General features: G+C 42.9%; 1 protein-coding gene across 5 annotated transcripts in view; it reads right to left on the bottom strand.

Annotated features, from left to right (window-relative positions):
- The window catches only part of RGS6 (regulator of G protein signaling 6), a gene marked incomplete at both ends in the record, with an annotated part of 262,525 nt that overhangs the window by 38,935 nt on the left and 196,347 nt on the right, over positions 1-27,243 (bottom strand). For 2 of the 5 annotated variants that reach the window (XM_080345101.1, XM_080345102.1), the window contains 9 exons: positions 6,542-6,667; positions 9,957-10,067; positions 14,318-14,379; positions 15,474-15,572; positions 17,496-17,570; positions 18,096-18,177; positions 21,274-21,350; positions 24,335-24,399; positions 27,102-27,153. In XM_080345101.1, coding sequence (XP_080201227.1) covers positions 6,542-6,667; positions 9,957-10,067; positions 14,318-14,379; positions 15,474-15,572; positions 17,496-17,570; positions 18,096-18,177; positions 21,274-21,350; positions 24,335-24,399; positions 27,102-27,153 — 749 coding nt within the window. The remainder of the gene's footprint in view (positions 1-6,541; positions 6,668-9,956; positions 10,068-14,317; positions 14,380-15,473; positions 15,573-17,495; positions 17,571-18,095; positions 18,178-21,273; positions 21,351-24,334; positions 24,400-27,101; positions 27,154-27,243) is intronic. The other 3 variants (XM_080345103.1, XM_080345104.1, XM_080345105.1) reach the window with 2 other exon arrangements.

Raw genomic sequence — 27,243 nt, 5'->3', positions numbered from 1 at the left:
AACAAGCTCTTTTTTCTGCAAGCAATTGTGAATTCATGCCCAAGGCTGGATGTCCTCTTCAAGGCAAAGGGGAGTTTTGTCTTGGTAAAAATTTCAAAGCTATTCACTATAGCTGATATCAGAAAATGGAGGAACATCAAAGAGGGGCATCTGGCCCCACAGACTCAACTCCAAGGCAAATTCTCTGCCACAAGGAATCATCCTGAAGCCAATGCACAAGCAGGGCTTCCTATGCAATATATACATCATTTACAAGAGAGACACAGGTATTTCTGCCCAGGGTAAGAGCAGGCACACGCTGGTTGTGCTGGAATTTTTGCTTAACTATAGAGTGCAAATGCGCTCCCTGAGTCAGTCCAACAATTTCTGAAGTGCATGCCCAGCCCCACACTCACAAGGAGCCAGGAGAAGATCCCACTTTGCATCCTTCCTCCCTCTGAGAGGCAGATCTCCAGTAGACACCTCTTGCACAGGGCAGGGGAGGAGGGAGATGTCCTCATGTGTCCCCTCCACAGAGCAGGACTGGCACAGGGACTGTCTGCGCCAAGGGAACAGCAGCATCGATCACAGGTTCTTTGCCCTTTTTAAAACAGCATGTACGATCTGGAGAAAGCTGATAATATGGTGTCCTAAACTGCTGTCAGAGGCATAAACCATTCCAGCCTCATTCAGCATGTAATTAAGCTGCTGTCACTTGCAGGAGATATCCCATAAAGGTGCTTTATCCTACACAGTCCCCTCAAGGCACAAAGCTCCTGGGCCTCAGTGTGCCTGCTCTGCCTCCCCGCAGGGCACCCTGGAGGTGCTTGGTCACTGTGGGGTGGTCAGTCACTGTGGGCTGCTGTTTGCAGATGCCTCTCTCGGTGGAAAGACTGCCAGGGAAGTACAGGGGGTTGCTTAGAGGTGTGTTGCAAAACAAAAATGAATTTTAAAACCTGATCAAGAGGCAAAATAGGCATGAGTGCAGAGACTGAGAAGAGACTGGCAACATAAGGACAGTGTTGTATGCCCGTCTTGGGAGAGGACATGATACCCCTGGCTTTACAGTGAAATCACTGAGTGACCATCTGAGTTTGAAATAGGAGCACACTCCTCTCTTCTTGCCTGAGCAGCTCCAGGTAAGTGCCTCCCGTCTCACATCTCTCCCCATTCACAATCTTGTTCTCGCTTCCTTTCACAAAGAGGAAAAAATATCATTTTAACCTCATCGTTTGGAGGGGAAATTAGTGAAGGTAATAGGTATAAATGAACCTGCAGTTCAGACAGGAGAAATGTTTACAGTTTTGGGCCTCTTAAAAGGCAGATCCTCGGTACGGTGAGCTTGGTGTGGCTGCGGCCAGCAGCAATGTGTGAGGCGAAGAGGATGGCAGAGCGCTGTTCCCTCGCTAGCGCAGCATTCCCCAGGACACCTCAGTGCCGGGGCAAGCGGGGACAAGCTTCCCGCTGCCCAGCTGCCCGCCTCCTCCCCGGCCTTCCTCCTCTCCCAAGCCGCGCTCCCCACATTCAAACTGCGAGCCCCCCTTTTCTGCTGCCCTGCAGGGGTTTTTTGGCGCAGAAAACGCCTCTCTGCAGCTCGGCAGCACCCGGTGCGCTCCGGGCCGGCAGCGGCGGGCAGGGCGCAGGCTGCCGGTTCGCTGGGGCGGCAGCGGGCACGGACGAGACGCCGCCGCCGCCGCCGCCACCGCGCCGGGCCAGGCGAGGCGCGGGGCTGCGGTGCCCCCTGCTGGCCAGGAGGGGGCCGGCCCCGGGGGGACCCCCAGGCAGTGCGCCGGGTGCGGGACTTGCCGTCTAAAAGCTTGTTCGTTAAAATCAAGGCGCTTCGGTGGGTTTTACTTAATATATCTAATACATCCGCTCTCCTCGACGCCTGAACTTTTCACTTCCTGGTGAAAACAAAAATAAAAAAGTCAACAAGTTTCAGCCATTGGGATCATGTAGGATCTAAACACTTTATGCAGGCAAAATCCTTCTTTAGATAACTCGATTTTCAGCATATGTTCACAATACCACACAGAACGCCTGCATGCATGCACTGCAAGCTGCACAGTGCATTCCTACAAAGCATCATGTGTTCCCTATTTAGGTCTATAAACAAGTGTGCAGTCTCCCTTTGGGTAAAATTCCGGTTGTTTCTCTTTCCAGTTGACACTCTTTGAAGTTGGGGAAAAAAAAAATATCAATCCACCGGTTAGATGAACATCTCAGCAATCTCGAGATGTCTCAGGAGATTTCCAAGTCATAAAAAATGTATAACAACTCTCTGTTGGCCCTTTTTTTTTTTTTTTAATTGAAGCGTGGCATTTTGTCTCTTGTATTTTGGGTACTTGAAAAATCAACAGTCAAAACAAATTGTAGATGAAAGATAGCAACATAGAGGAAAAATAGAGCAAGAAAAAGAGTTAACAAAGAAACAGACAGAAAAATACCCGACTGGCTTTCCTGCTTTCACATAAATAATGGACAGTCAGTAAATAAATAAGATACAGGGCTCAGACGAGCCCAGGAGACTGGTGGACATGATCCTGCAAGTTTATTAGAACACAGAAACACAGCTGGAAGAAGACCCAAGAGGTCACTGAGTCTAGTCTGCTGTTATCTCTGGCAGTGCCTCACTCGAGACCCCACCGGGACCAATTTTTCTCAGCTAGGAAGATACGGAAATACCCAACCACAATCAGCCCTGTGATTTGGGACCTGCACCATTGGGTATAAGAGCAGAATTTGGTCCCCTTGCTATACCACTGAATTACATTCATTTCAAGGTATCCTCAAGTGCACACTTCATGAAATCTTATCTAGCACTACCAGGAATTCCTAGGTTTTCCAGCAGTCCCTTTCTCATATCTGCCTTGAGGACAACACAGGGCCTGCAGGACGCCTGCCAGTGTTAATGAAGATCCTACTGACATTCCCAGAAGAGAATACATCCCCACTGCAACAGTTCCCAGATCTCTGGATAGTTACTGGGAGGAGAGTTCTTGAAAGATAACTGCAAATGTCATTTTTCTAGCAAGGTGCTAGATGTTGTGCCCTCATAAAGTTCCCTACAGATTCTCAAGGTTTGGGTGGGATGCATCTCACTTAACTGTAGATGTCTACTGTGCAGACACTGTCATTTGAATCAGTCTCTCCAGGCTTATAGAGGGCAGAGAGAGACAGGCACTTTGCAGTGTAATTTAGGTGCTTTTAGTTCTGTTTCCACTTAAAGCTGAAACAAATCCTTACTGGGTGGTTCACTGAGTCCTCTTCAGCTTCTATTCTCTCACTCTAAAGGGAGCCTGGATGATACAGAAGAAAGCATGTGCTACCAACGTGCCACCTTAGGTGAGGCAGATTCCAGCCTTGCAGCTGGGTGTAATTTAAATTTTGCTTGCATGTTTAAGCACCCAGTAGTTACTTTCCTTTCTGCCACACATTCCTAATGAGAATTCAGGAGCTTGCTCTGCCCCACCTGAATCCCAGAGAGCCACTTCTGCTGTCTAGCGCCATTGCCAACAATCCATCCTATTCTGGTTTTCTTCATTAATATTTCTGCCTTTACATCCTGTTGTTATTTAAAGCTTTAAGCAAGCTTGCTAATATTGATCCAGTATTAGTTAATAATGTTACCGCATAAGCCAACACCATTATAATGATACCATAGGAATGATAGCAATGTTCCCATATTAACTGATAATGAAACCAGTATCTTCTAAAAAGGATGTGGGATTTAACCTCTCCATCCCAGCCCACTGACTTGCAGCCTCCCTTCACCACAAGCCATCTCAAAACCAAAGAGAACGCACATCAGCAGGAGGAGCCGCTCTGACTGACCGAGGCAGGTACATGCTTGCCTTCATGTAATTAAACTTTCTCCATTTTTTTTGAGTAGCATGAACGTGGGGGACACTTGCTAGTCATAAAATCTGCTGGATTTCATTAGCACAACCCCAGACATATTTCAGAAAACCCATTTGAGGAGTACTTCAATACAGCATATTAATTTTGCACTTCATCACTACAATTTAATTGCTGTACTTAGTGTACATAAGTGCAGTAAGCATATACAAGCTCAATACCTGTTCAGAAATAAAATTTCAAGCTCATTTATGCGATTTAGTAACACTCTCTTGTTTATCTTACAAGTTAACTTTCAGGTTTTTAAAAATAACAAACATAAAAGTGCATTGATTTTTCACTGTTTTGCTGCTGGCATGCTTTCTGTATTTCTCCCCAAGCAAATCTGACAAATACAATGGTCAGTTCCAATGTCGTTTAAAGTCACTTTCTGGGGAATTTCCCTTTCAGATCTCACCGGCTAGCGGACTGCACTAACATGGCAGTTCTCCACCTGCTTTACTAGTGTATTTGATTTTCTAAGTAAAAAAAATTAACAAAACAAACTTAAAGGTTGTGCAATCAGGTTCTTTGCTGGCATAAGCCAAGAACATCATCAAACCTGCTCACTGCCAGCAAAGGCACAAAACCTGACAGACTGCATGTGCAGCTGACAGCAGATTTCCTCATCCCAGCAGCAGGCAGGGATCTGCCAGTGACACTGTGAGCTCTCTGGCTGATTCTGTCAACAATCACCAGGCCTATTGGAATAGGGCTGCTCCCAAAAGCAAGCAGGTGAACTGGTCCCTGTGCCCATCCATGTGCTGAGACAGCACCGGAGCATGACAACGAAGCCTCTGCAGTGTAATTCAGACTTCTTAAAAAAAGTGGATTTTACTGGTTACCGTCATACCTAGGGCAGTCAAATTACATTACCGATAGATTCTTCTGTGTCTCCAGGACTAACAAGGGGAAGGAGCAGTTGCAGATATTCGTGGAGCACCTCTGACCTGCCGTACCTCAGTTAAGGGGCAAGGTTAAGGATCTCACACACAAGAGTACAAGAGCACAGACTGGCACCCCGACACCAACTCAAACCCTCGCCTTCAGCCCAGGCTGGCCATTGCAGCCTGCCCTGCTGCCAACCACCACCTTTCTGCCTCTGCACAAATGGGTGAATGTGGCAGTAAATCTGGCTGTTTGTCACGTGCAGGTGAGAGTCTGAACCACAGCCTCAACCACTGAATATCAAGCTCTACCTGTTCAGGCTGCCTCTCCAGCTGGCACGAGCCCTTTCCTGTTTCCTTTGGACTTTGCAGCACTAAGCAATGAAGATAGCATTTAAATGTCTGCAAACCTGAATGCTAATTCCAGTGTTCGTCCCAACCCTGTTTCAAGTGTAATCCTGGGAACCCCAATTTATCAGCGCTCACTGTAGTATATTTGCTTCTGCGGTTACAGGACCTGTTCTGGTTTGGCTGCATCTGCAGGATACAACACCACACTAGCTCTTCCAAGGACCTCACCCTGTTCACAGCAGGAGAGCTGCTTTCCCTGAAATGAACTTCAGGGTTAGGGTTAGACTTAGAGTTAAGATTAAAGACAAGGATGATAAAACCTGTGGCTATATCATGATTAATCCTAGGACAAGGAGAGGACTCAGACTCTTGCTATGTAGGTGGGGCTGTGGGTTTAGTTTAGGGTCTGTGGGGGCTATCTATCCAGACCTCTCTTTTTCTGTCAGTGTGAGAAGATACTTGGTATCAATAAGGGAAAATGGCTTAATACATTAGTTCTGGGGTATGTAGGGATGACTAACGAATCATAGGGTGTTAACTTTAGCACTTAGTTTTGCAGCTGGAAGAGCTGAAGAGACACACATACTCTTTGAAGGACTGCTACCCCAGAACGAAGCATGCTGTTGGCACTTCCAATGTCTTGTCATCGATTCTGCAATGGGACCGGACCTTGGAGCAATGTGCTAGGCCTAGAGATTAGGTTTAGAACAGTGTTACAGAGAAGGCCAGAAGGGCTGGATCTTCTAGGAAAGATTTTGTCTTCATCTAGTTTTGGTTCACCAAAAAATGGCAACTTATTACTGCTGCCTATTCCTGCTGTAGTTGAAATAACAGAATTGTGCACAATAGACTCTCAGTCTGATGTAGGATCAGGTGTGTGTCTACATAATGCTTCACAATAGAAGTTTTGTCTTCTCCACAACATAAAAATCCAGGTACTCAGAATCCCTACACAGAGATAGTGCTATTAAGTTAAGAGCCAAGCTCTCAAATAGTTAGGAGGTATCACAATTAAAAGCAGTTGTTGCAAACCCAATTTGGTGAGTGCCAGTACTGCAACAGTTTTTAGACATGTGATCACCGTACTGTTCCCCTCACATGACCTCTGCCACAAATACACATGTAAATCCTATATATTGTTAGGGGGCTTAATAGCCATACACTGTGTCTCATCACATTATTACAACTTGGCAAACCCTTGCATATGATACCTGACAAGACTGGTTTTGCTAAACACTGTTCTGAGATTACTTACATAGTTCTAGTACCAATATTCATAGCAGTGCTATGAGCCAAATTCTGCCATTCTCAACTTTATTCAAATGGATGTTTTTAGCAGTTCAAGGCAGACCAACCACTGCATTTCACCTGTGCAAGAGAACGGGATTAGCCCCACTCATTTAGTTCAAGTAAAAAAAAAGAATCACCTGAGGTTTTCTGAGCTGAATTCTGACTCCAGGAAACGAAGGAACTGGTCTCGTCCTACTGGGTCCTTCAGCACCTCATCCATGGAGAAACCCCATCTTTTCACACGCTGCTGACTAGGTTCTTTGCTGTTTGGAGACAGAAAGGGAAACAAACAGATGGAATGTGCATTTCTGCCTGCTGTCTGAGCAGCTGCCACTGTTTCTGCTAAGCAGCAAAGGGAGGAAGATTATCAGATGAGGAGATGGTGTTTTTTTCCTCGAGATTTTGCAAAAATACAAGTTAGCAAATAGCATACAAAAATAAGCTACAAAGACCAGGGTCATCTTTAAAGCCAGCATACTACCTGGATGCTACATACACAGGGAAATAAGAGAGACAGTGAACGATATGATTTTCAGAGTTATTTCTGGTGGTTTCATGTAAAGAACAACAAACCATACTTGAATGATTATTCATTATGCACTTCTTATATGTCTCCTCAAATGTACCTTGGGAATTGCTTGTATGTCAAGGCAGAAATTCGCCAACAGTGTTCCCTGGGCCACTGGTGAGCTCCAGAGCATCTCTTTGTGTCCCACACCGTGCTGGCTGGTCACTTGGAATTGGCTTCAGATTTTCACATTTGCATTAAAAAAGCAGTTTCACTATGAAGCAGTGCAGACAAGATTTCTAAAAATGATTACTGGTTCGTGGCCTTTTATTGTTCAATGCCTCTGATTTTCCAATGCCTAAGTCTTGGAAGACTAAAAAGCGTCTCCTCTTCCCCTCCATGTTAATCAGACTCTTATTTTGTGTCTCAGCTGGGACACTGAGATGCAGAGGCACCCAAAATCACTAACAACTTTTCTGCTAAATTGTTTCTTAATACAACTGCACTTCCATACGCTGTTGTTTGAATTGCCAGACGTTGCAGAGATGCCTATGGGGAGAGGCAGTGCTTGGGAATCACAACGAGGATCCTACAAGACAGTCCGCATCAGAGCGTAATCTGGGCTCACAAATGTTTGAAAGCTTCTGGTGTGATGGCGTCATACTACGAGACAATCATTAAAATACAGCTCAGCTGCTCACATTTGTGACAGTAGAGCCATTGTTAACAGTACATATCTATTAAACTACGTCTCGTCATGTCCACCGTGATCCCTAATCCTAGAGCCTTAGGGGACAGTGGCGATCTGTGCTGAAGACAAATAAGCCAAAGGGGTAAATAAAATGCCTGCTTTGATTTCCTCTTGGTGTAAAGACTAAACAAAATCGATGGGCATATCCTCCCTCGAAGCGGGGAGCACTCAGGATGGCTCCTCCTGTGCTCACTCAAGAGCCAGCAGTGCTGTGGACACGGGTGCAGACATCATCCTACATGTAAGCCAGCCTGGGCGCGGGGACACGAGAGCCACACTTGTGCAGAGCTGTGCACACATTGGGACATGTGAGCCATGTGTGTCAGAGCTATGCATACATGGGGACACAAGAGCCATGTGTGTCAGAGCTACGCACGAGCTTGGCTCGGGAAATTTCCTGCTGAACCGAGAGATCTGCAGCTGCTCTTCTTGCTGCTGCACAACATTCTAGCATGAACAAAAATGCCAAAGCATTGGCTAAAATGGAAGGCTCTCCATGGCACTTCCCAAGTGCCATGAAACACGATCTGCAGTGGCACAGGGCTGTCCATACTCAGCAGGTGGCCTCACCATTAGAAGTGAGAGGCTCTTTGTTTTCCTGAGCAAGGGCTCTGCTCTCCTAACTGAGGAAACAGATTTGCAGGCAACACAAGGGCTACTGCAGCTCTCGGGGATCATTTAATTATTAATGCAAGTTGCAACTAGATGCAGATGCAGTGAGTTCTCTTACAATAGAGAATAAAATGGAAATAGAGAGCTGTTTGTTCTTCCATCTCCCAGCAACACAACTTTTTCATCATCAGGAGAATCACCCTCCTTGACTCTGAAATCACAGCAGAAGCCAACCATCTATTTTAAATTCCTACAAAGGCCATGACATCAAGTCAATCATATTCTTCACGGACATAGGCATTTTTTTCTGGGATTTGCAGCTACCTCAACAGATGCAGAAATAATGGATGCCTGGATCACCTTGTGGGTTGGGGGTCCCTCCAGAGAAGTATTTTCTGCGGCTGTATCTGGTTCTAGCCCTGCTAGGGAGGACTGAAAAAATGACAGAAGCTGGCTAAAAAGGAAATCCAAAATATTGCAATTATGCGAAGAGAGGTAGAGATTAGGGAAATAATGGGTTTCTGTGACTACCAGAGAAGCAGGTGAAAACATCTTTCACATCCCAGACCCCACGGTTTATCAAACAGGGAGATAACATGCCCTTTTCCTGAACACCGATTCACTATGAGTTGGCTTTTTTACCCTGGTAGCATCTTAAACTTTACATTATTACTCAAGAACAGACAGGATGAGGTTGGGCATTCTCTCTTCAAAAATTTGCTAAAGGGAACTCCCAGTTCAGATTTGGTGCCCAACAGCAGAGGCTCAACACCAGGAGAAGCTGCTGAGCCCTTGCAGTAGTTGGCCACAGGATGTGAGTAGCGAAGGTGATATGTGGCATGGTGATTTCATTTAAATCTGCTGCGACAGCTGCTAGGCACAGAGGCACACAGGGCAATTCCAGCCCCACTACAAGGGCTGTGGAGAGCCTGCAATAGCAAGAGATGTAGATGCTGGCTGGATTTCCCTTGCACCAGCATCACGTGAGCAAAAGACAATCTAAATTGCAGTGCTGTGCTTGTTTTTTTTTTTTTGAGAAAATCTCTGAGGTGCAAAGCACTGAAGGTCCTACAATAATTCATTCTCCGTTTCCTCTATCAGACACCATAACAGAGACAAGTCAGTCTGTTCACCAACAGGTGAGGCCCAAACTCACTTGGTCAATCTATCATCATTCTGACCTGGCAAGTGTCACACGTTACGTGTGAGCTAGACTCCTCTGGCTGCTGTGCCAAATCCACCCCTGTGCAGTGGGAATGGCCACTGCCCTATAGCCCATCCTGTTCTGCCTGCGGCATCTTTCCTGGGATCCTGGGACAGGGGCAAGGCTGGAGCCCTGCAGCTGGGGAGCACCAGAGAGCAGGCTCTCAAGGGTCAAAGGAGATGTGCTGAAACAAATACTTCATTGCAGTATCCTAAATCTGTGGACTCTTAGACCTGAGTCTGTGCATGTCCTTGACAGGCAAGAGAACACCCATTAACTGACGTACAGAGTACCACACACCAAGTTGTATGGAAGCGGAAGGTCTGAATAATTCACAGAAGTGATAAAGCATAAGCTCCTCTTTAAACTTTAGCTATGTACAGACATACAACTTCCTATCCAAACAGGGCAGTGGGAAGAACACGCAAACAGAACGGCAAGACGATTCCAACATTACTTAAAACTACCAATTCTTACCTCATTTCAATGTCCCACAATGCTGCATCATCACTGATCCAGGGATTGGAAGGCTCAGCAGGAGTTATAAAGGGGTCATATTCCACATACTGCTCTGTGTAGGCTATTAAACTGACAGATATAAAGGAGAAAAAAAAAAAGAAGAAAGAAAAAAAGAATCAGGGCCTGAATGATCAGTCATAAGTCAGAGGTACAGGTTTGGGGTTTTTTTTTCCTTTCTTTTTTTTTTCTGTATTTTGTGTGCTCCTTTTTATTTTGGTAGGGATCAGTCAGTTTCCCAGCAACCACAGGAGTCCCTTTTCCCAGGGATGGTGCATGCCAAGATTTCTCTGCAAACACCCACCAGCTCACTGCAGTATTTTCCTCAAGTTTGTCTCTGTTGAGATGTCCAGAAATAAAGCCGATGGGGCAACAACTACACGGCTATGGTGGAACTTCCCACAGAGAGCCATGGGATGACTATGAAATGCGCACCATCCTTTTCATTTGTTGCATGCTGCCATTGCCCCTTGTCCTCTTTGTTTTTGCAGACTTTTGCATCACTTAACTCTATGCATTATGAGTAACTCAACTAAACAGGGTCATGTGCTGTAGCTAAGAATATACTTAAATCTTTGGAGAACCACAGCTCTGAGCATCAAATCTCCAAGCTACAGATCATTGTTTTGTTACACTGGTATTCCATTTAGTCTAATGGCACTATTGTAAAATACTCCAACAGTAGTTTACAGTAATTATAAGCTATATGTGTGTTGGAAAAACACCTGGAATTTATACTGGTTTGCTTCATGATGAGTCAGATAAGACATATAGCCTCTAATCCTCACTAGGATGAGATTCAAAGAGCTTCCTGGGAAAAGGACTGTGTCTGCTTGCATAAGTGATTCAAGAATCCCACTGGGGTTGGGGCTACCGGAGCATTTTTACAAAAGAAAGACAGCTTATATAAAATAAATCAAAAGAAATTTGTCCTACTATATATTGGAAATACTCTAAGGCACTTCTTAATTTTTTGCCTAGGTCTACCAAGTAATGAACTAAGTTAATTGAGTCTCATAATACTGAAAAACTAATCTACTTGCACTCTGATTGTCCATTCTAAACTTTACCTCTGGTCTTCCACACCTCAAAAAGGCAGGAGAATGAAAAGACCTTGTAAAACAAAGGGTCACAAAAGGCAGAAAGTTTCCCTGACCTGCTCTACAGTAATTATTTCTTTTTGTTTGTCCTAGCTCTTATCACGAGGCATTAAAATCATACACTTTTGTAACCACAGCAGGTTCCCACTGCCCCTCAGGGCACTCAGGGCTGTCTCATCTCATTTCATTAATTACATTTCATGACTGCTGTGGGTCAAGGGTTGGAGGAGGGAGCAGCGTCCAATTTCAGAGACCAGCAGCAATCCCTGAGACACCAATGAGAGAGAGTTGGTTAAAAAAACCCCACCAATAAAAAGGATCAATCAGGCGATATCTGCTGTGAAACCTGGATTGCTCCTAATAAAATAATAAGAAGACATCAGGGGTGATGCCTTTTTTTTAGGGAAAGATCTAAACTAAATGAAACAAGGGGGAATTGCTAAGCACATTTTGCTGATTCAGTATAACGACAGCAGTGCAATAATTGTCTCATTTTCTAAAGGAGGCTACAAGGGAAAGCATTTCTCTCTTAAGGGAAAACATTTCTGTCAAAATGCAAACCTGGACTTTTAGCCTTTCAGGTGATGCACTGTAATGATGGTATAAGAGATGGTGGGAAGAGTTCACCATGCAGAGTTTGCCTTAAAAGCCTGACTATCTTGCAAGGAGGGGGCCCAGCTGAGCCTCCACAGTGTCTGGACGAGATGAGAGGATAACAAAGATTTCTGACAGATTTTCATCTAGGGAGCTGAGATCGGTCCTGGCAGGAAGATGCTCTGGCTTTTCCCAGTCATTTCTGTATTGCGATTGCACCAACACTGCATGACACAGTTAGGAAAAACAGTAGGTAAAATATATTGATAGTTTTGCTCAATAGTCCTCAACTCTCATTGTGCAAGTCCCAAGTGGGGAAAAAGGACGTGGAAGAAACAAGAAGTAAATTATTTCCAAGGTGCCTGCACTGGTTGAGGGATTGTCTGCTCCCACAGTTGGTGCCGATCTGCACCAGGAAGGGAAACAAGGAAGAGGGGGAAGCGAGTCTTTAATAGTGGGCATTTATTTCATAGTGGTTGGGGATAATATTTTGAGAGCCTTTTCATTCCTCTTCTGTATGACAGGGGCTATCTATGGGATAGCATGCATTAATGGAAGATGTATGTGATTGGTCTATCACTATTCAAATAATTTATATTCTGTTCCTATGAGAGATTAGACAGCAGCTTGTTTCCCTCACTGCTCCCTGCCTTATTTCCTCTTCGTGACTTCTCTCATCCTGTCTGGAAGCGCCTTTGCACTGCACTGTAAAAATGGCAGGTGGTGCCACTGTCAGGCTTGGCTGTCGAAAGGAGCGTGCCAAGAAGGCATCTCCTCCATCCCCATCTGCCATGTTGTCACTTAAACTAGTCCTGAAAGCAGGGCCCAGCCTGAAGAGTGACTTGCTAATAGCAGCACTTCCTTACGCAGCAGATTTGTTCCTGGTGTGTGCATTCCGTGTTTTGCATTGGGTTTTCAGGCTGCACAAGTTTTTATTTCAGGCAATAGTTCAACTCAGGTCACCCACATTCATTCCTCCTCAGCTGCCCCCACCCCTGCCAAGCCCCTCTGGTTCCCTCCCACCTGCTCCCTGATGCTCCACATCCAGACTGCGCTTCCCACCACTCCCCCCACCAAGCCCTGGGACAACGCTGCCACCCAAAGTCATCACATAACCAAACACTTCTTCACAAGATATGAAGTATCGCAAACCATGATTTTCATTCTTTATGATTTCAAAGTGAAAATTCCAAAACGAAACTTTAAAAACAGGAGAAAAGAGCTTTAAAGAGCTTTTTGACGGTTCTCATTTTATTTACTTTTCTCCTGGTCATAAATTTGTACAGGTTTTGATAGTAACACTTTGTTATCTGGTTTGGGACCAATTCAAAAAAAAAAAGCTGAAAGCCCTTATAAACAGGGAAAAATTTCTGTCTAGTTTTACTGAAAACTAACAGGGTTGTTTGTGGCATTGTCAAAGTTACATTTAGTATGTCAGTAGCTCCTTATGAAGTTGAACAACAGGTGTATTATGAGGACAGAATTTGATGTTCACAAATGAATGAGTTTTACCAAATCTATCTTATTGAATAAATACCTACCTAGAAAAATTCAAGCAAAACAGACCTGCTTGCTTGTACATCGCCAGCCTGGAAATTATTACTGTCTCAGTATATTAAGGGCATTGTAAGTAAATTCAGTACAAAAGGACAGGTTTTGGTAAAGCACAAACGAATCCTCTTAATAAAAAAAGAAACAGAAAGCTCAAAACATAAATATGAATGTGCTAATATATAGGGTATGCAGGATTTTAGGGAGCCTCTGAATATTTTCTTTTTAATTGGATAAATTTTCATTTTAATTGATGGACTTAGTAAGACATTAGGAACTTACTTTTGGGCTCTCACTATTTAATTTGCCCAGTTTAGTACACACATGCTAATTACAGGTGCAGGCACTGCAAAGCACATTTCTCATAGGGTAATCTGTTTTATTTCTCAAGGCACGAGCCCTTATCATGTCCCTCATGTTCAATACATTTTTGCTCTAAAAGCAAAGTTACTGAAGCACATGCTGATCTCTACCATTCTGCAAGTCAAATTGTGACTTGATTTGCCTCTATGAGAAATCCATCTCTAAAATCGCTGCCTTGAGTAGTCCAGGTACAACTCCAGTACTTCCCATAGGGTTTCATATATTTGAGTGAGAGCAGAAACAGGCCTTACAACCCCAGTACGAACACAGACATGAACACCACGTGCAACAAGACGCAAACACAGCTCCTGCCCCTGAGCTGTGCCGGACTAACAAGAGACGAGCTCCGAGAGTTCACCCACAAAAGAAAAAAGGGTATTTGCAAACTGAAAAGGGAATGACTTTTAAGTAAACCCTAGGGTTGTTAAAGGGTGAGAAACAGAAGTACTGCAAGGTTTCTTTATTTTATGAATAATATTTCTTTTGCTTTTACAGTACACCTTCATTTTTCACCTACTTTTTCTCTGTGGCAGAAGAACGAGTGCAGAAGTGTCAGTGGTCAGTGGACAGGCAGCACGGCCGGTCAAGGAGGGGAAAGGATTGATGCACAGAAAGGGTACCAGCCTTTGTGCGTTCCTGCCCGCTCTATGATTCTGGAGATGCCCAAGTGGAGATGAGGAAAGAATGCAAAATCATGTAAATGGGGACACTCACCTTTCTGCTACTTTGGACATCTTTAAACAATGTCTCTCTATCTGCATGTTCAGAAAAGTTATCTGAGGAGAGAGATGACAAGGACATTAACAACCCAGGAGCTTTACAGCATTAATCGATCATACCCCAACACACTATTGATTTCTCTTTCTAAAAAGCTTGCAAATAACTCAGAAGGAAATGGGACCCTTTCCTAGGTATCAGAAGAAGCTTATTAACTGATTCCAACAGAAGTCTCCATTTCCTATGGCAAAACCCCAGGGGAAGCTTCAGAAGACATAATTAAAAGTAGGAAAGGCATACATTTGGGGCTGAGGTTCCTAGACTCCTCAGTGTGCAATGTGATCCCCTTACTATGACACTCTTCTCTTCCATTTCTCTAACTGACTGGCCTCACAAGACCAATAACCATTTTACAGCACATTGGCACTCTGCTATGAACTAGTTCTTCACAGCACTCTGCAGCCAACATTTCCTATAATGGAAAAAGTTCAAGAAATTTAGTGTTCAGGTTTAGTTCAGAAGACCACCCTAAAAATGCCTGCCTAAGAAACATGTTTAAAGCTGCCTTTACTAAAATGCCGACCTAGCAATCCCTGCCTGCACTTCAGTGAGTGCTGCTTGTTGCAGAAAAGTAATTTTGAGGGAGAGCTTCCTGAGCATTAGTTGGCTGGTCATTCCTTGGAATGATTGTGCAAATAACTTTTCTCCCAGTTCCCTAAAAGCTCTGACTGTGCAGTCTAACAGTTATGCACCAAGTGATGCCCTTCCTCACCGCCCATCCCCAGCCTGTGCTCCAGTATGCTGGATTCTTCCCCAGCCTTTGTCACTGCCCACTTTCCAGATATCCTCAGTGATCTGGAAATTCATCTGTCTACTGGCCCACAAAGAAAGTAATGCTAGATTCAAATGTCAGTACTACCCATAACACATATCATCATACAACTGTACTGCTCAATCAAGATATATATCTTTAAAAACTTACTACTTCACATAAAGCATATGTGGATCAAGGACAGGTGGCAGTAACACATACAATTGATTTTGCTGATATCTCCATAACTTTATATGGGTTTTTTAATGTTTCTGGTTTGGGTTTTTTTTTTTTTGGCAGATAACAGTTCTCAGAAGAGTTTTTCTGCAGCCATCTACTTACTTGTTTCCGGAAATCCTCTTTTGTAGTTTTGCGTACAGGTTGAGAGGGCATGTGTACAGGGCTTTGGGGCTGAGACTCCTCTGTAACCCCGTATACTGACTGCGAGGAACCAATAAATAGATAGAAGAGATTATGGCATTTTTCTCTGTTACACAATGAGGAAAAGTGCAGTATAAAAACAGTAAGGTAACAAGCCAGCAATTTCCTACTGTTTATATCTACACAGGTCAATAATCATTTAGCCTGGAGCAAAATTTACAGATCAGACTGTGCTTGCAGGCACCTGAACTTGGACAGTCTGCAGGCCCATTAAGAATAGGGTCTATTTTAAATGGTAAAATGCAGCCGAAAATTTTTAGGAGGCCTGAGGGCTGTGTGAGTCAATGCTCGTAGGATGAACACTGGGAATGGTGATTGTGGTGAACCAAGCAAAGAAAAGATGAGAACCTAATCTATGCCATTTTCTTCCACTTGGTTTACTGCACTGCCTTGTAAAACTACACATTGAAGAGTGAGCTTAACCAGGTGTCAATGGGTCAAGTTCAAAAGGAACCTCTCAAAACGAAAACCTGCAAACTGACTTGTAGCCATTCATTTTCAGGACTGAGACCTGCACTGAAAGCAATATCAGTTACCCTTTCATTTAGTACTTTTGCTTTTTATTTAACATTTGTAAGAGACACGGGAATGGCTCTGCTGCAATTTAACTTCCAATGGAAGTTCAGGAGTCTGGTGTCACCTCCAAAACTAATATATACACAGAAAAGCTAAAACTTGCTGGAAGTCAAAGGCATCCAAGTTGCTAATGATCCAGTCTTTGAAATTATTAAGGCGAGCAAACAGTTTTGTAAAATCTGTGCCCAAATAATTTCTGAAAATGGGACCTGTGCTGGTTTAGTTGAAACTGAGGTAATTTTCCATGCAGTTAGAATCTTTCCTTCTAAGTAGCTAACATAGTCTCTCATTTTGGATTTAGTATAAGAATAATGTGATAACAACCATGTTTCCCATGCTTCGCCTGAGAAAAGCCAACTTCTTTCCTTCCAGTGGCTTTCCAGTGTTTGGGATTTAGTATGAAAAGAATGTAAGAACTCACTGATATTTTGGCTGTTACTAAGGAAATTAAGGACTTTCTGGGCTTCCCAGTTGAAGCTGCAAGGCAGCTAGGAGAGGGGCACAGGTGGAACAGCACCTAGACTGACATCCACCTTGGTCAGTGAAATATTCCCTACCACTAGCGTCATGCTTGGTATATAACTGCAGGTGGCTTTTCCGGATGGGGAGTTCAGGTTTTCCGACCGGTTTGGCTGCTTCCACCCCAGTTCAGTTCCATTGGAATTTGGCCTTCTACTGTTCTCCTGTTTTGCACCTAGCTTTTGGGACTTTCTGCCTTTTGCCTTTTTTGCTCTCTCACTGGGATTGGCCGTTCGGGAACTGGGTGCTCTCCTTTCTGGGACTGGCTGTTTAGCACAAATGGAATTAATGAGAAACTGTATTGAGTATCACTTATTTTATATTTTATTATTAGTAGTATATTGCTTTTATTAATGTTGTCTTATTAAACTGTTCTTATCTCAACCCATGAGTTAATCTCTTTCCTTTTGATTCTTTCCCCTGTCCCACGTGGGGGATGGAGGGAAGTGAGTGAGCAGCCACCACGGTCCTACAGTCTTGTTGCTGGCTGGAGTTAAAACACAACAGGACCTACGTATGTTTGCCAATTGCTTTTAATTTTATGGGAGTGCAGAACCAGTAGACAACTGGAACACAGAGCTCCTTAATGCCTTTCTCGGCTATAATAGTCACTCAGCATGTACTGCTCTGCTGGTAAAACAGCAATAGTAAATACACAGATTAGAACAAAACAGAACGGATATCAGCAAAACACTTTCTTTGGTTCCTGTTGGGAAACTGATACACTGTAGGTGTCACGCATGATTTGCATTAAACAAACAAACAAACAGACCAAAATCAACCAACCAAAAACCCCAAACCAAAGCAAAACCAGAAACTCAAACTGACCTTTTTCACCTTCTGTGGGTTTTTCATACGACGGCACTTTCTAATATCCATTTCTGTAGTGTTCACACAGCCCGGCTGCAAAGAGATGATAATTGTATTACTCCTTTCTTCACAATCCGTGTGTTACTTTACCTTTCTAAAATATACAATTAGTTCTTGTCCAAAATTCTTTCCTGAAGTTTGTGTCCCATAAATTATGCTTGCTAAACAAGAGAGTGCATATACCCAAAGTTGGCATCTCAGCATCAGATCCACTTACTCAGAACTTTGGCATGAAATGGAAATCTCTCAGCTAAGTGGAGAGTTTGTTCTAGGAAGGATAAGCCAAAGTGGGTAAGCTGCTTTTGTTTTGCGTGCAGAATAAATAATCTTCAAAACCTCATGTTTATCATACATTTCCAAATCAATACTTCCATCTGTGCACAAATCTAGAATGTCTAAAAGAATCTTGTAGACACTTGACTTGTTTTGAACTGTGAGCAAAAACCATGTGGTGATTTTCATGGCAATGTCTTTGCGCAATACGTGGCACAATGTTTACCAGCATTAAAACTTTCCTGTCAAAACCTGGAATGTCTCATCATTCAAAAAGAGCTTTACCACAGGCCTGTGCACATCCCAGAACGCTCTTTCCTGGCTGTCCAAAATCTTTCTTTCTGTTTTATCCTTTTTCCTGTCAATTCTGAAAACAAAAGCATACACATATGAGTCAACATCCAAGTAATGCTTTCTTCTTTGTTACAGTTCCTATCTGGGGTTTTAATCCCATGACAAAAACATTTAGAAATCCACTTTTTTGAACAGAAATGTCACACTCCTGCTTGCAAGGCCATGTGTCATGAACAAAATATCACTGATGTTTGCTCCTAATATGTGTCAAAAGAGATTTTCCTATTAATGTAGAAAATTTATTTTAACATCTGCTTTTTCATCTGGTGAGGATAACAGCCTTTCCTGATACTCTGTTCCCAGACCCTGATCTGGCAGGCTGGGCAAGTTCATGTTTGGGTTTGGCTCTGTCAGGACACCCACCAGGACCTCGTTATTCCAGGTGAAGCTCTCGGCCGGTGTCAGATGGAGGTCCCCATCAAGAGGTCCCTCTGCACCCCAGTGCCCCAGCAGCACCACTGGCATTATCACAGATTGTGAAGGGGCAGCCATCCCAGGTGTTCTCAGCAGCAACAACATGGGCAGCACATGGGGCCAACCCTCTCAGGGCTCTGCCTGCCTGCCCTGGTGTTGGCAGAGCAACCAGTGACAGCACAGGCGAGTGGAGCCGAGCTTGCTGCATGGCCTCATGCAAGCCAGAGCTCACCCAAGAGGTGTGCAACTGGGCCAGCACAACCACATCTGGACCAGCACAACCGCATCTGGGCCAGCAGAACTGCAACACAAAAATCCCAGCCCTGATGCAGCCAGTGAATTGTCTCACTCAAAGCACTCATATCAAAGTCTCCCAGAGGTTGTTCAAAGCAACTGTTCCTCTGTCTCTTGGCCGCATTGAGCAATGCACATCCAGTGCCTTGCTCGCGTGCTCAGCTCTACACATTAGCACAGCAAAGTCACCACTGGCTTGCAAGATCTTCCTGCAGGGATCCTGAATGAGGCACAGGAAAGGAAGAACTGCTTTTGCCTCCAGATCAGGACTGAAAAGCTGACAGTATCCCTGTGCTGGGTTCCCATGCTGCTGCTGCCCACGAAAATCAAAGCAGTGAGGAAAAAAACACGTGTGAGCTGGGATTTCTGACCATCATGTTCTCCTGTCTCCTGTTTTTCTTTTGGTGGGACAGTGGTCCTTGGCTAAGTCTGTGCTAGAAACGTGCCAAGGGGATAGAAAAGAGGAGACGGAAACTGAAGCTTCTGAACACCGCTCCCACCAAAAAGTCCGAGTTCTCTAGAGTTTCATATCACTCTCTGAATATCACCCCTGTAAGGCTGAGATGAGAAACCAGCTCTGCACAGGCTCCATCCCCACCACCAGACAACAGTCTCTGTGCTGAGGAGCAAGCAAACACAGACACCCACGCCAAAATCTCTTTTTCTGAGTGAGCCCTTTGTGAAGTCTTCTGCCAAGCTCACACCACACAATGCACGCGAACCAGAGGGGCTCTTTGGAGGCTCCCGGTATTATTTTCACAGGTGCTTCATGCTGAACCCAGGTTCTCGGCTCAAATCCCCAAACTTACTGATAACTCAGTATTTCACATTTTAAACTGTAAACACACAACATAATTAGATGCTCTGTGGCTGCAGTTTTTGAGTAATGTAGGTACAGCAATGGAAATTCAGTGTGTAAGCAAAGAGGCAGAAGGTAGAGCAGAACTTGGTAAGCATAAGGAATGTTTCCAGGTATTTTTGTTCGGTTTTCCTTTTTAGTTAATTCGGGGCTGTAAATTACACTGTGAATTCCAGCCCTGCCCTGCTGGAAACCTGAAGACTGAACAAGCACATGAACTGAGAACCAAGAAGCTGAACCTAGCCAGCAAAAAAAAGATGACAGTGGCCAATCCATGCTTATGTTTCAAAGAAGACATAATGGAGAAAGATTAATATGCAACAGTGATCATGTAAAGAATCTGATATTTACTTTTTTTTTTCTTAGGTAATAAATGTATGCTATAGAGAGAATGCAGAATTTTGTTTTGACTAAAGGTTGTTTTAAGTAACTGAAAGTACAATTGCTATTGTAACTTCTAATTTTCTCTTCCAAACAGAGCACTGGTATTCTGGTCAGAAAAAAAATCCCTCAATTGCCTTGTAATTTAAAGGATAATCATCATGTACTTAAGTAATGCACAATTACAGTGTTATAAGCAAAGAATTAATCAAAATTCCAAAGGGTTAATCAAAGATAGAGAAATAAACCTCAGCCACACCCTCAAGAGATTATGTTCCTTAACTTCTTTGCATCTAATGCTGAAAGTGCAAATTCCCTCTAATGGTACAGAGTATCAGTACTGGTGTTCTCAGATGCCAACTTCACCAACCTTTCCATTTTACAGTTGACAACCACATGCACAAAATGGACATGTAGGCTTTCAGGCAGCAGCTTTTAGTCCCTAGTCTACAAACTCTGCACCATACCCATTTTGCAGCAATAATGAAAACACACCAAAACATTAAAATGCTTCAAACTGTTTTCAGAAGGGAAGATGAGAAAAAAAACCAAACTATAAAGTATGAGCAGAGGATAGGAAAAATCCAAATACTAAATCTGAATAACCTTCATGTAAGTGTCACCCAATTCTCTGCACTAAATCAATAGCACAAATCAGACTGCAGAGAGCAGAGGTACAACTGAGTCAACTAGAGATTGGTATAAATAAAACCAAATTCAGTCTGCTGTAAATACTACCCTTATAATCACTTTGAAGTGGCAGTATTTTTAAACTCAAAAATGCTTTACAAGCATAGAGTAACACAGACAGATGACAAAGTTCTGTTCTTTCCATTTATACAAAACAAAAATACTACACAAAAGTAGAAGCAGAATGGGCAAGTGAATTGCCCAAGCTCCCGTGGTGAGTCCAGCCTCAGGAGTTCCTGATGAACATTTCCAAATATAGATAACTTTCTTTCAAATAACATCTTTTAAAATCTGGCAGAAACCTTCAGCGTTGGCTCTCTATAGTTTTTAGTTCGCTGGTGACTAAAATTCACCAACATCTTGTGATCTTAGTTGCAGTAAAGACTTTAACAGAGAAATTTTATCTGTACAGAATCTCCTTTTGTTACAGCTCTAAATACTGGCGCAGTTCATTGCTCCAAGATTACTCACTTCACTTGGGCCTCAGCTTGCATGAAGATGAATTCCCACTTTCTTGCAAATGCTCTCTGAAGTCTTGCTAAGTTTTCCTGACAAAAGATTAAAATAGTAAGAACAATTAATCCCTGTAATTACAGCAACTGCTTAAGACAATTAGCATGGTGGGTGTTTATTTTATTCTTTTTTTTTTTTTTTAAGCTGGAAAACTCAGGACACAGAAATCAGTGTTGGTTTCGGGTGTACTATCTTGCCAGCAAAGCAAGGCTGTAACACATCCTTTCGGGCTGCAGCCCCATAGCTGCAGCCAAGAGGGTTCTGTCAGTGATAAGTAATGGAGTGTGATGAAGACAGCCTGAGCTCTACTATGAAAATAATGATGGACTTGTTCCCAAAAGATAACATTGAGCAGCTCCGTGAAACTGACGACTTTCATTTCTGATAGCAGATGGCTGCCACCTGCACATTTCCCTCTCATCCCCACTTTCCCTTCCTCCCCCTCACTGTTCTCTTTAGGCTCTTGCTAAGGTGCAAAGCCAGAGCATCCTTCGCTTTGCTCAATCCTGCTCACCACCGTGAGCATCACGCAGCTGCACAGCACCGAAGCCTGGGAATTGCCAGGATGATTCAGAAAAGGAAATAGCCTGTTTGTCTGAACAATGAACACAGCAAACTGCAAAGCCTGGGTCCAGATGCAGCCTCACTCTACAGCTGAATTAAGAGCTCTGGCCCAGACCCATTGGGAAGAGTGTCGTGATCCGAACATTTGGAGGTGGATGTGACTTCACCACAGCTCAAGGTCAAACTCGGGACATGGCCAGAATTTCAGGCTCAAATGGCACCCTTAAGTCACATATCCACACCCATCCTGACAAGCAGGCCTACGAGACCATTAACCTGACACTCTTCTGCATTACAGCTGATTCAACTCTTGCAAATTAACATTGAAAATGAACACTATTAGTTTTACTGCTGTTCCTTTTATACCTATTCCCTGTATTTCAAGAAAGTGCTGAAGTGCATGCATTTCAATGCTAGTAAAAATCTTCCTATTAATGACTTTAAATTCTCTTATAATACAAGGCGTAAAGCCTGGCCTTGTTACCACCAAGTCCTTGTAAGAGTTTCAGTCTATATACATGGAGGAAAACAGTTAAACAAATGATTTGCAGCTGTGCTGAACTATGGTGATTTCCTTAACTGCGGCTACAAGGAAGAACTACTTGTAATTATCTGCAAAACCAATTTTTTGTGTGGTGTTTTTTTTTTTCTTTTTTCTTTTTTTTTTTAATTTTTGTTTTAAATTATGTTCACATGTGCCCTCTGGAGTAAATATGCTGAAGCCAATAAAACATCACCAATTGAGGCATTATTTGAATCGTGCTTATATTTGGCCAATTATAAACAAAACTGAATGCGATTATGTAGCTTAATCGTATCATCAAGACTCCTTGCTCTACCAGCACAAATGGGGATGGGGGGTTGTCTACAAAAGTTGCAAGCAGAACATAAAAATGAGAAGATGTCCCCTGAGATGCTTTGTAGAGATTCTCTTTGGAAACCCCAGGTCAGTGCTGATGCCCATGGAGAAGCATTCTCATGCTACAACTCAAAAAATGTGTGCTAAATGTACAGGGCTCCCTCTCACTCCTGTAAGTCTGTTTCTCTCACTTGTGTTTAGCTTACATCTCCATTGCTGGATCTCCTTCAGCTCCCATAATGACTAGGAAGAGTTGGTGCCATTCTTATCTGATTGTCTCTAATTAAGAGAGCAAAGTTTGAATGCAGAAGGAATCTCTAATTGTGCAATGCAATATTCACAAGAAAAATGAGAGACTGCCAAGATCTAATTATTTGCCATCACTGGAGCATTGCTACTCTCAGAAGACAACGTTGTGCAAAACTACTTAGCCATAGCCTCGCTGCATGTGTGTGGGAGTGTGTGCACTGCTGAACAGCCTTTTGTTGCTTTATGATAGATCTTTAGAGTACTTACAGTTAATTGGTTGACTGTGAGCAGTTTTAATGGTTTTAATAATGAAATCAAGAATATGCAGAAAACTCAGCAAAAGGATGTATAAATGTACGCAGATTATTATATTCCTTCCTTTATGCTTGTGCTTCAAGACCAGAACTCTTGGGAACTCTGGATAAATTTCCAGGGTAGACTAGGTAAGATGTAATTTTTGCATGCTCTCCACTGAAAGGGCTAAATGGCATATGCACAAAAGTGCCAAAATGTAGAAGGTAAGGAAGAAGGAAAATGTCTGTTCTCGGAAAAAAACCTCTAAAATATATACAATATAAATGTTTTCATTGTAATAAACATGGACACAGAAGTCCACCAGAACCAGTTTGATAAAGAAAAAACCCTCTAATGAAAAACTCCATATCTGAAATTTAGCTGTTACACTGTTGAGTTAGTAAGAAAAAAAAAAATCAATATGATAAAAAAAAAGTTCATCTGGTGAGAGTGTTACGCTGCTGGTGTTCATAGAAACTCACACCAGCCCTCCAGCCCTGCCCCTCCTGCCTCCCTCTTCCCACTCCTCTCCACCCAAACCCTGCACAATTTGAAGCCAAGGTTGAGGATATTTTTATGGATAATCATTTAATAACAGCAAACACACTCTGAATAAGCTTAAGTAAGAGCTTTTTATATGGTATATTGAAAGCAGTCCAAGTCTAACATATGAAAACTTTCGTAACTAGACGGTTCATCAACAATTTAATTGCCCAATAATGGACCTGAAAATCCATCATTTCTGTGTGTTAATATCTGCTATATAAACGAGGAACTGCTAACTGGGAACAGGAAACCAATGTAAACTTCTGTGTAATTTGCCCCAGTCCTGAAGGGCTGGCTGTACAGCAGATGCTTTGAGATGTTGCAAAGCCAGGGACATTTCCCACTTGTGTCCCTGATGTTGCCTCCGGATCAGCCTTCCCACAATTCTGACAACTACCAAAAGACACAGTAACGGATGACCCCAAAGCACAAAATGCCAACATTAAAACTGGCAGGAAAAGATCTTCCCACACCCCCAGCATTAAACTCTAGCAGCAGTGTACCTACGGCTTCATAATCCGCCAGCTCCAGCCTAGCTTTGTTCTGCATGGTCCGTTTGCAAAGATAGATGGCTAAAGGGAGGAACAGAACAGAAAACAATTACTGACAGATTATTAGGACTAGATCATAGAAAAGAAAACAGTGGTCCATGCACTGTTCGTTCTCATCAGAAAGTAACATAAACCAAGAAATGAGAGGGCTGAATACCCAGCTGACATTACCCTCTTGTAGTCTCAGAGGCCTTTAACATCTGGGACATCTTGTTTAAAAGTGTGGAGAGTAGATGCCAGGACCTAACAAGTTGTCTGAGAAAGGCACAATTACTTCTGGGGCTGGTAAAAGATTTAGCATTAGCAATCTGTTCCCCTCAGTGCTTTAGGAATATGCCTGCCATAGTGAGCAGCCCTGCACCTCTTTTCCCCTTTTGTTAAAAACAAAGAAAAAGAAAAAAGAATCAGGATATTAAAATGAATCCAGAAATATGAGCCACGTCTTAAAGGCATGATCTGAGCATTTTTTTCATTTTTTTCATCCACTTATCCTACACATTTCAAATGCTCAGGAAAAGCCTCCTCACATCCCACCAGAGGCAGACACTGCAAAAACTGATGTGGCTTGGGATGCTGAGGGGCAAGATGAGCCCAGTGCGTGACACCAAACCAGCCCCAGGTTGCCTTCTGGGAAAGCTTCAGCTGGACTGCCAGCTCACCCCATTTCCATTAAAGGCTTTAATACAAGGGCCCCAGCATACCCTGGGCATACAGTCAGATACAAACAGCATAACAGAGGTCCAGTGCTCTCATACTGGGATGAATCTAGATGTGAATTTTCTACCTTCCTTGTGTTATGCCCTCCTCCCTCCTGTTGCAGGGCCAGGTGCTGAGTGTCTAACAGCCTACCAAACCAGGGCAGGGCAAAAGACAAAGCACCATCTACAGAAAACTGCAATAAATCTTTTCCAGAAAATTTCAGCTTTTCTTTGAAAACCATGAGGTTTTGGTTTCCTGATAAACACTATTTTCTGACACCTTCATGGACATTTTCCATTGGAAACTTATATTTAAAATATATTTTTAAATGGTACTACTTAATATAACTTCTCTACTATTCTTATAATTCTAACATTCATACAATGAGCCAAAGTTACACATGGTAATCAGAGCTTATCAGTTCATATGTATTTATACATCTCAGGAGCAATTTCATCTGTAAACCATTTGCAACACCAAACAAAGTGAGAATCAGTCATCTCACAGTATCTCTTCATGCTAGGCAGTGACCTACCATTAGTATTCACGAGTTAGTTCCTGTCCTGTGAGCGGATCCATGCAAATAAAAGAAGTATGAAGAGCTGCTGGGATTTCAGTTTGATTTGGGTCTACTGCTAGTTTGGGATTAATTCCTGGGAAGACTCCATCTGTACAGACCTCTGATATGCAAAGACTGATTACAAGCATATGTTAGAGATTTCTGGGACAGATGAAAATCTGTCACTACAGGGCTCAGAGCTAATGCGGTTGCAGCTTGTTCAGCTGTGGGTCAGCTCATATAAGGCTTTATTTTGAGGTGCATTGTTCCACTCAATGCCCCTGCAGCACTGTAATCCGACTGCAAAACCAGTTATTTATCAGACGCTAAAGGAAAAAACAGAACTTCCCTCTTCAGATTGCTATTCTGATACTTACAGAACACATATTTGGCACAGTTCAGACAGTCATATATGGTGACTGCAAAATCTGGAAATTGTTTTGCATATAATGAACAGCATCATGTTTTCTCCTAAGCAGTCCCCTCACTGGGATAAACACACAAGTCTGCGCTCGTTCCCCTGCAGATAGGGATTGCAAATGAACTATTACATGACAGACAACATAACTGGCTACTTCTCCGCCCCAGCAAATGATTTCCAGAATCCATATTGATGAGCAATTATTGCCCAGGAAAGACAGAAAACCTGATTATTCAGGGACGAGTTCTAAACTGATCTTACATTATGAGATATTTCAAAATAAGCCATTCCAGAAGCTCCTGTTTTATGAGCACACACATGGATTTACTTCTTCTTTCAATGCCACACTGGGATGCAACAATTGATTTTATCATTTAGCTGTGAAAGAAGTGCATTTCTGGAAGAGACAGCAATATTGCAAGCAGACAGCTAAAGATAACAACACTGACATATTTTCTTTATGTATTATCACTGTCTGCAGGCACTCACATGTTTAACGCACCATGTTGCAGTTTATTAGCTCATAAACCATGCTCAGCTGGTAATCTTAAAAAAATGGGAAAAATAAGTCTGATGTCATATATCAGAGAACTTTAACTATGGGTTGCCATCAGTTATATACTGGTTTGTTGATCAGCCAGATGACTGCCCAGATGAGGTAACTTTTTATTGATCAACCTGTCAGATTCAGCTACAGATCAGAGTATGTTTTCCCACAAAAGCAATATTGGTATTATTTAAGATTCCCAAGGTGCAGTACTGTAATTGCCATAAATCCTGCCAAAAAGAACAGAGCTATAGAAGAATGAAGGTAAAACTCTGGCCCCACTGAGCTTGACGGCTACAGCTCCGTGGGCTTGCGACAACCCAGGATTTCACTTCATCTATTCGAGATGGGCACAAATCTGCCTCTGATGCTGCAGTCTGACAAGAAATTCTGCTGATGAAGGGTTTAGCAGGCCAACACTAATTGTTTTAAGGACATTTTTTTCCATCACAAAATTTCTGTACTAACTTTCTACAACGAAATAATTATACTCTCACCATAATCTGTGTTTTCTGGTTCCCAGCAGTTTGAAGGCCAAAAGTACGGTGCCTAAGAAACAATATAGGCATTTTTGTAATTTTAGAAATAAAAAATAATTCAAATGCAGAAAAACATTACAAGTACAAGAAGAATCACAAA

The sequence above is a fragment of the Nesoenas mayeri genome (assembly GCF_963082525.1).
Source record: "Nesoenas mayeri genome assembly, chromosome: 5".
NCBI lineage: Eukaryota > Metazoa > Chordata > Aves > Columbiformes > Columbidae > Nesoenas > Nesoenas mayeri.
The sequence above is the reverse complement of the archived record's forward strand: the minus strand, read 5'-3'. Positions and strand labels throughout refer to the sequence as shown.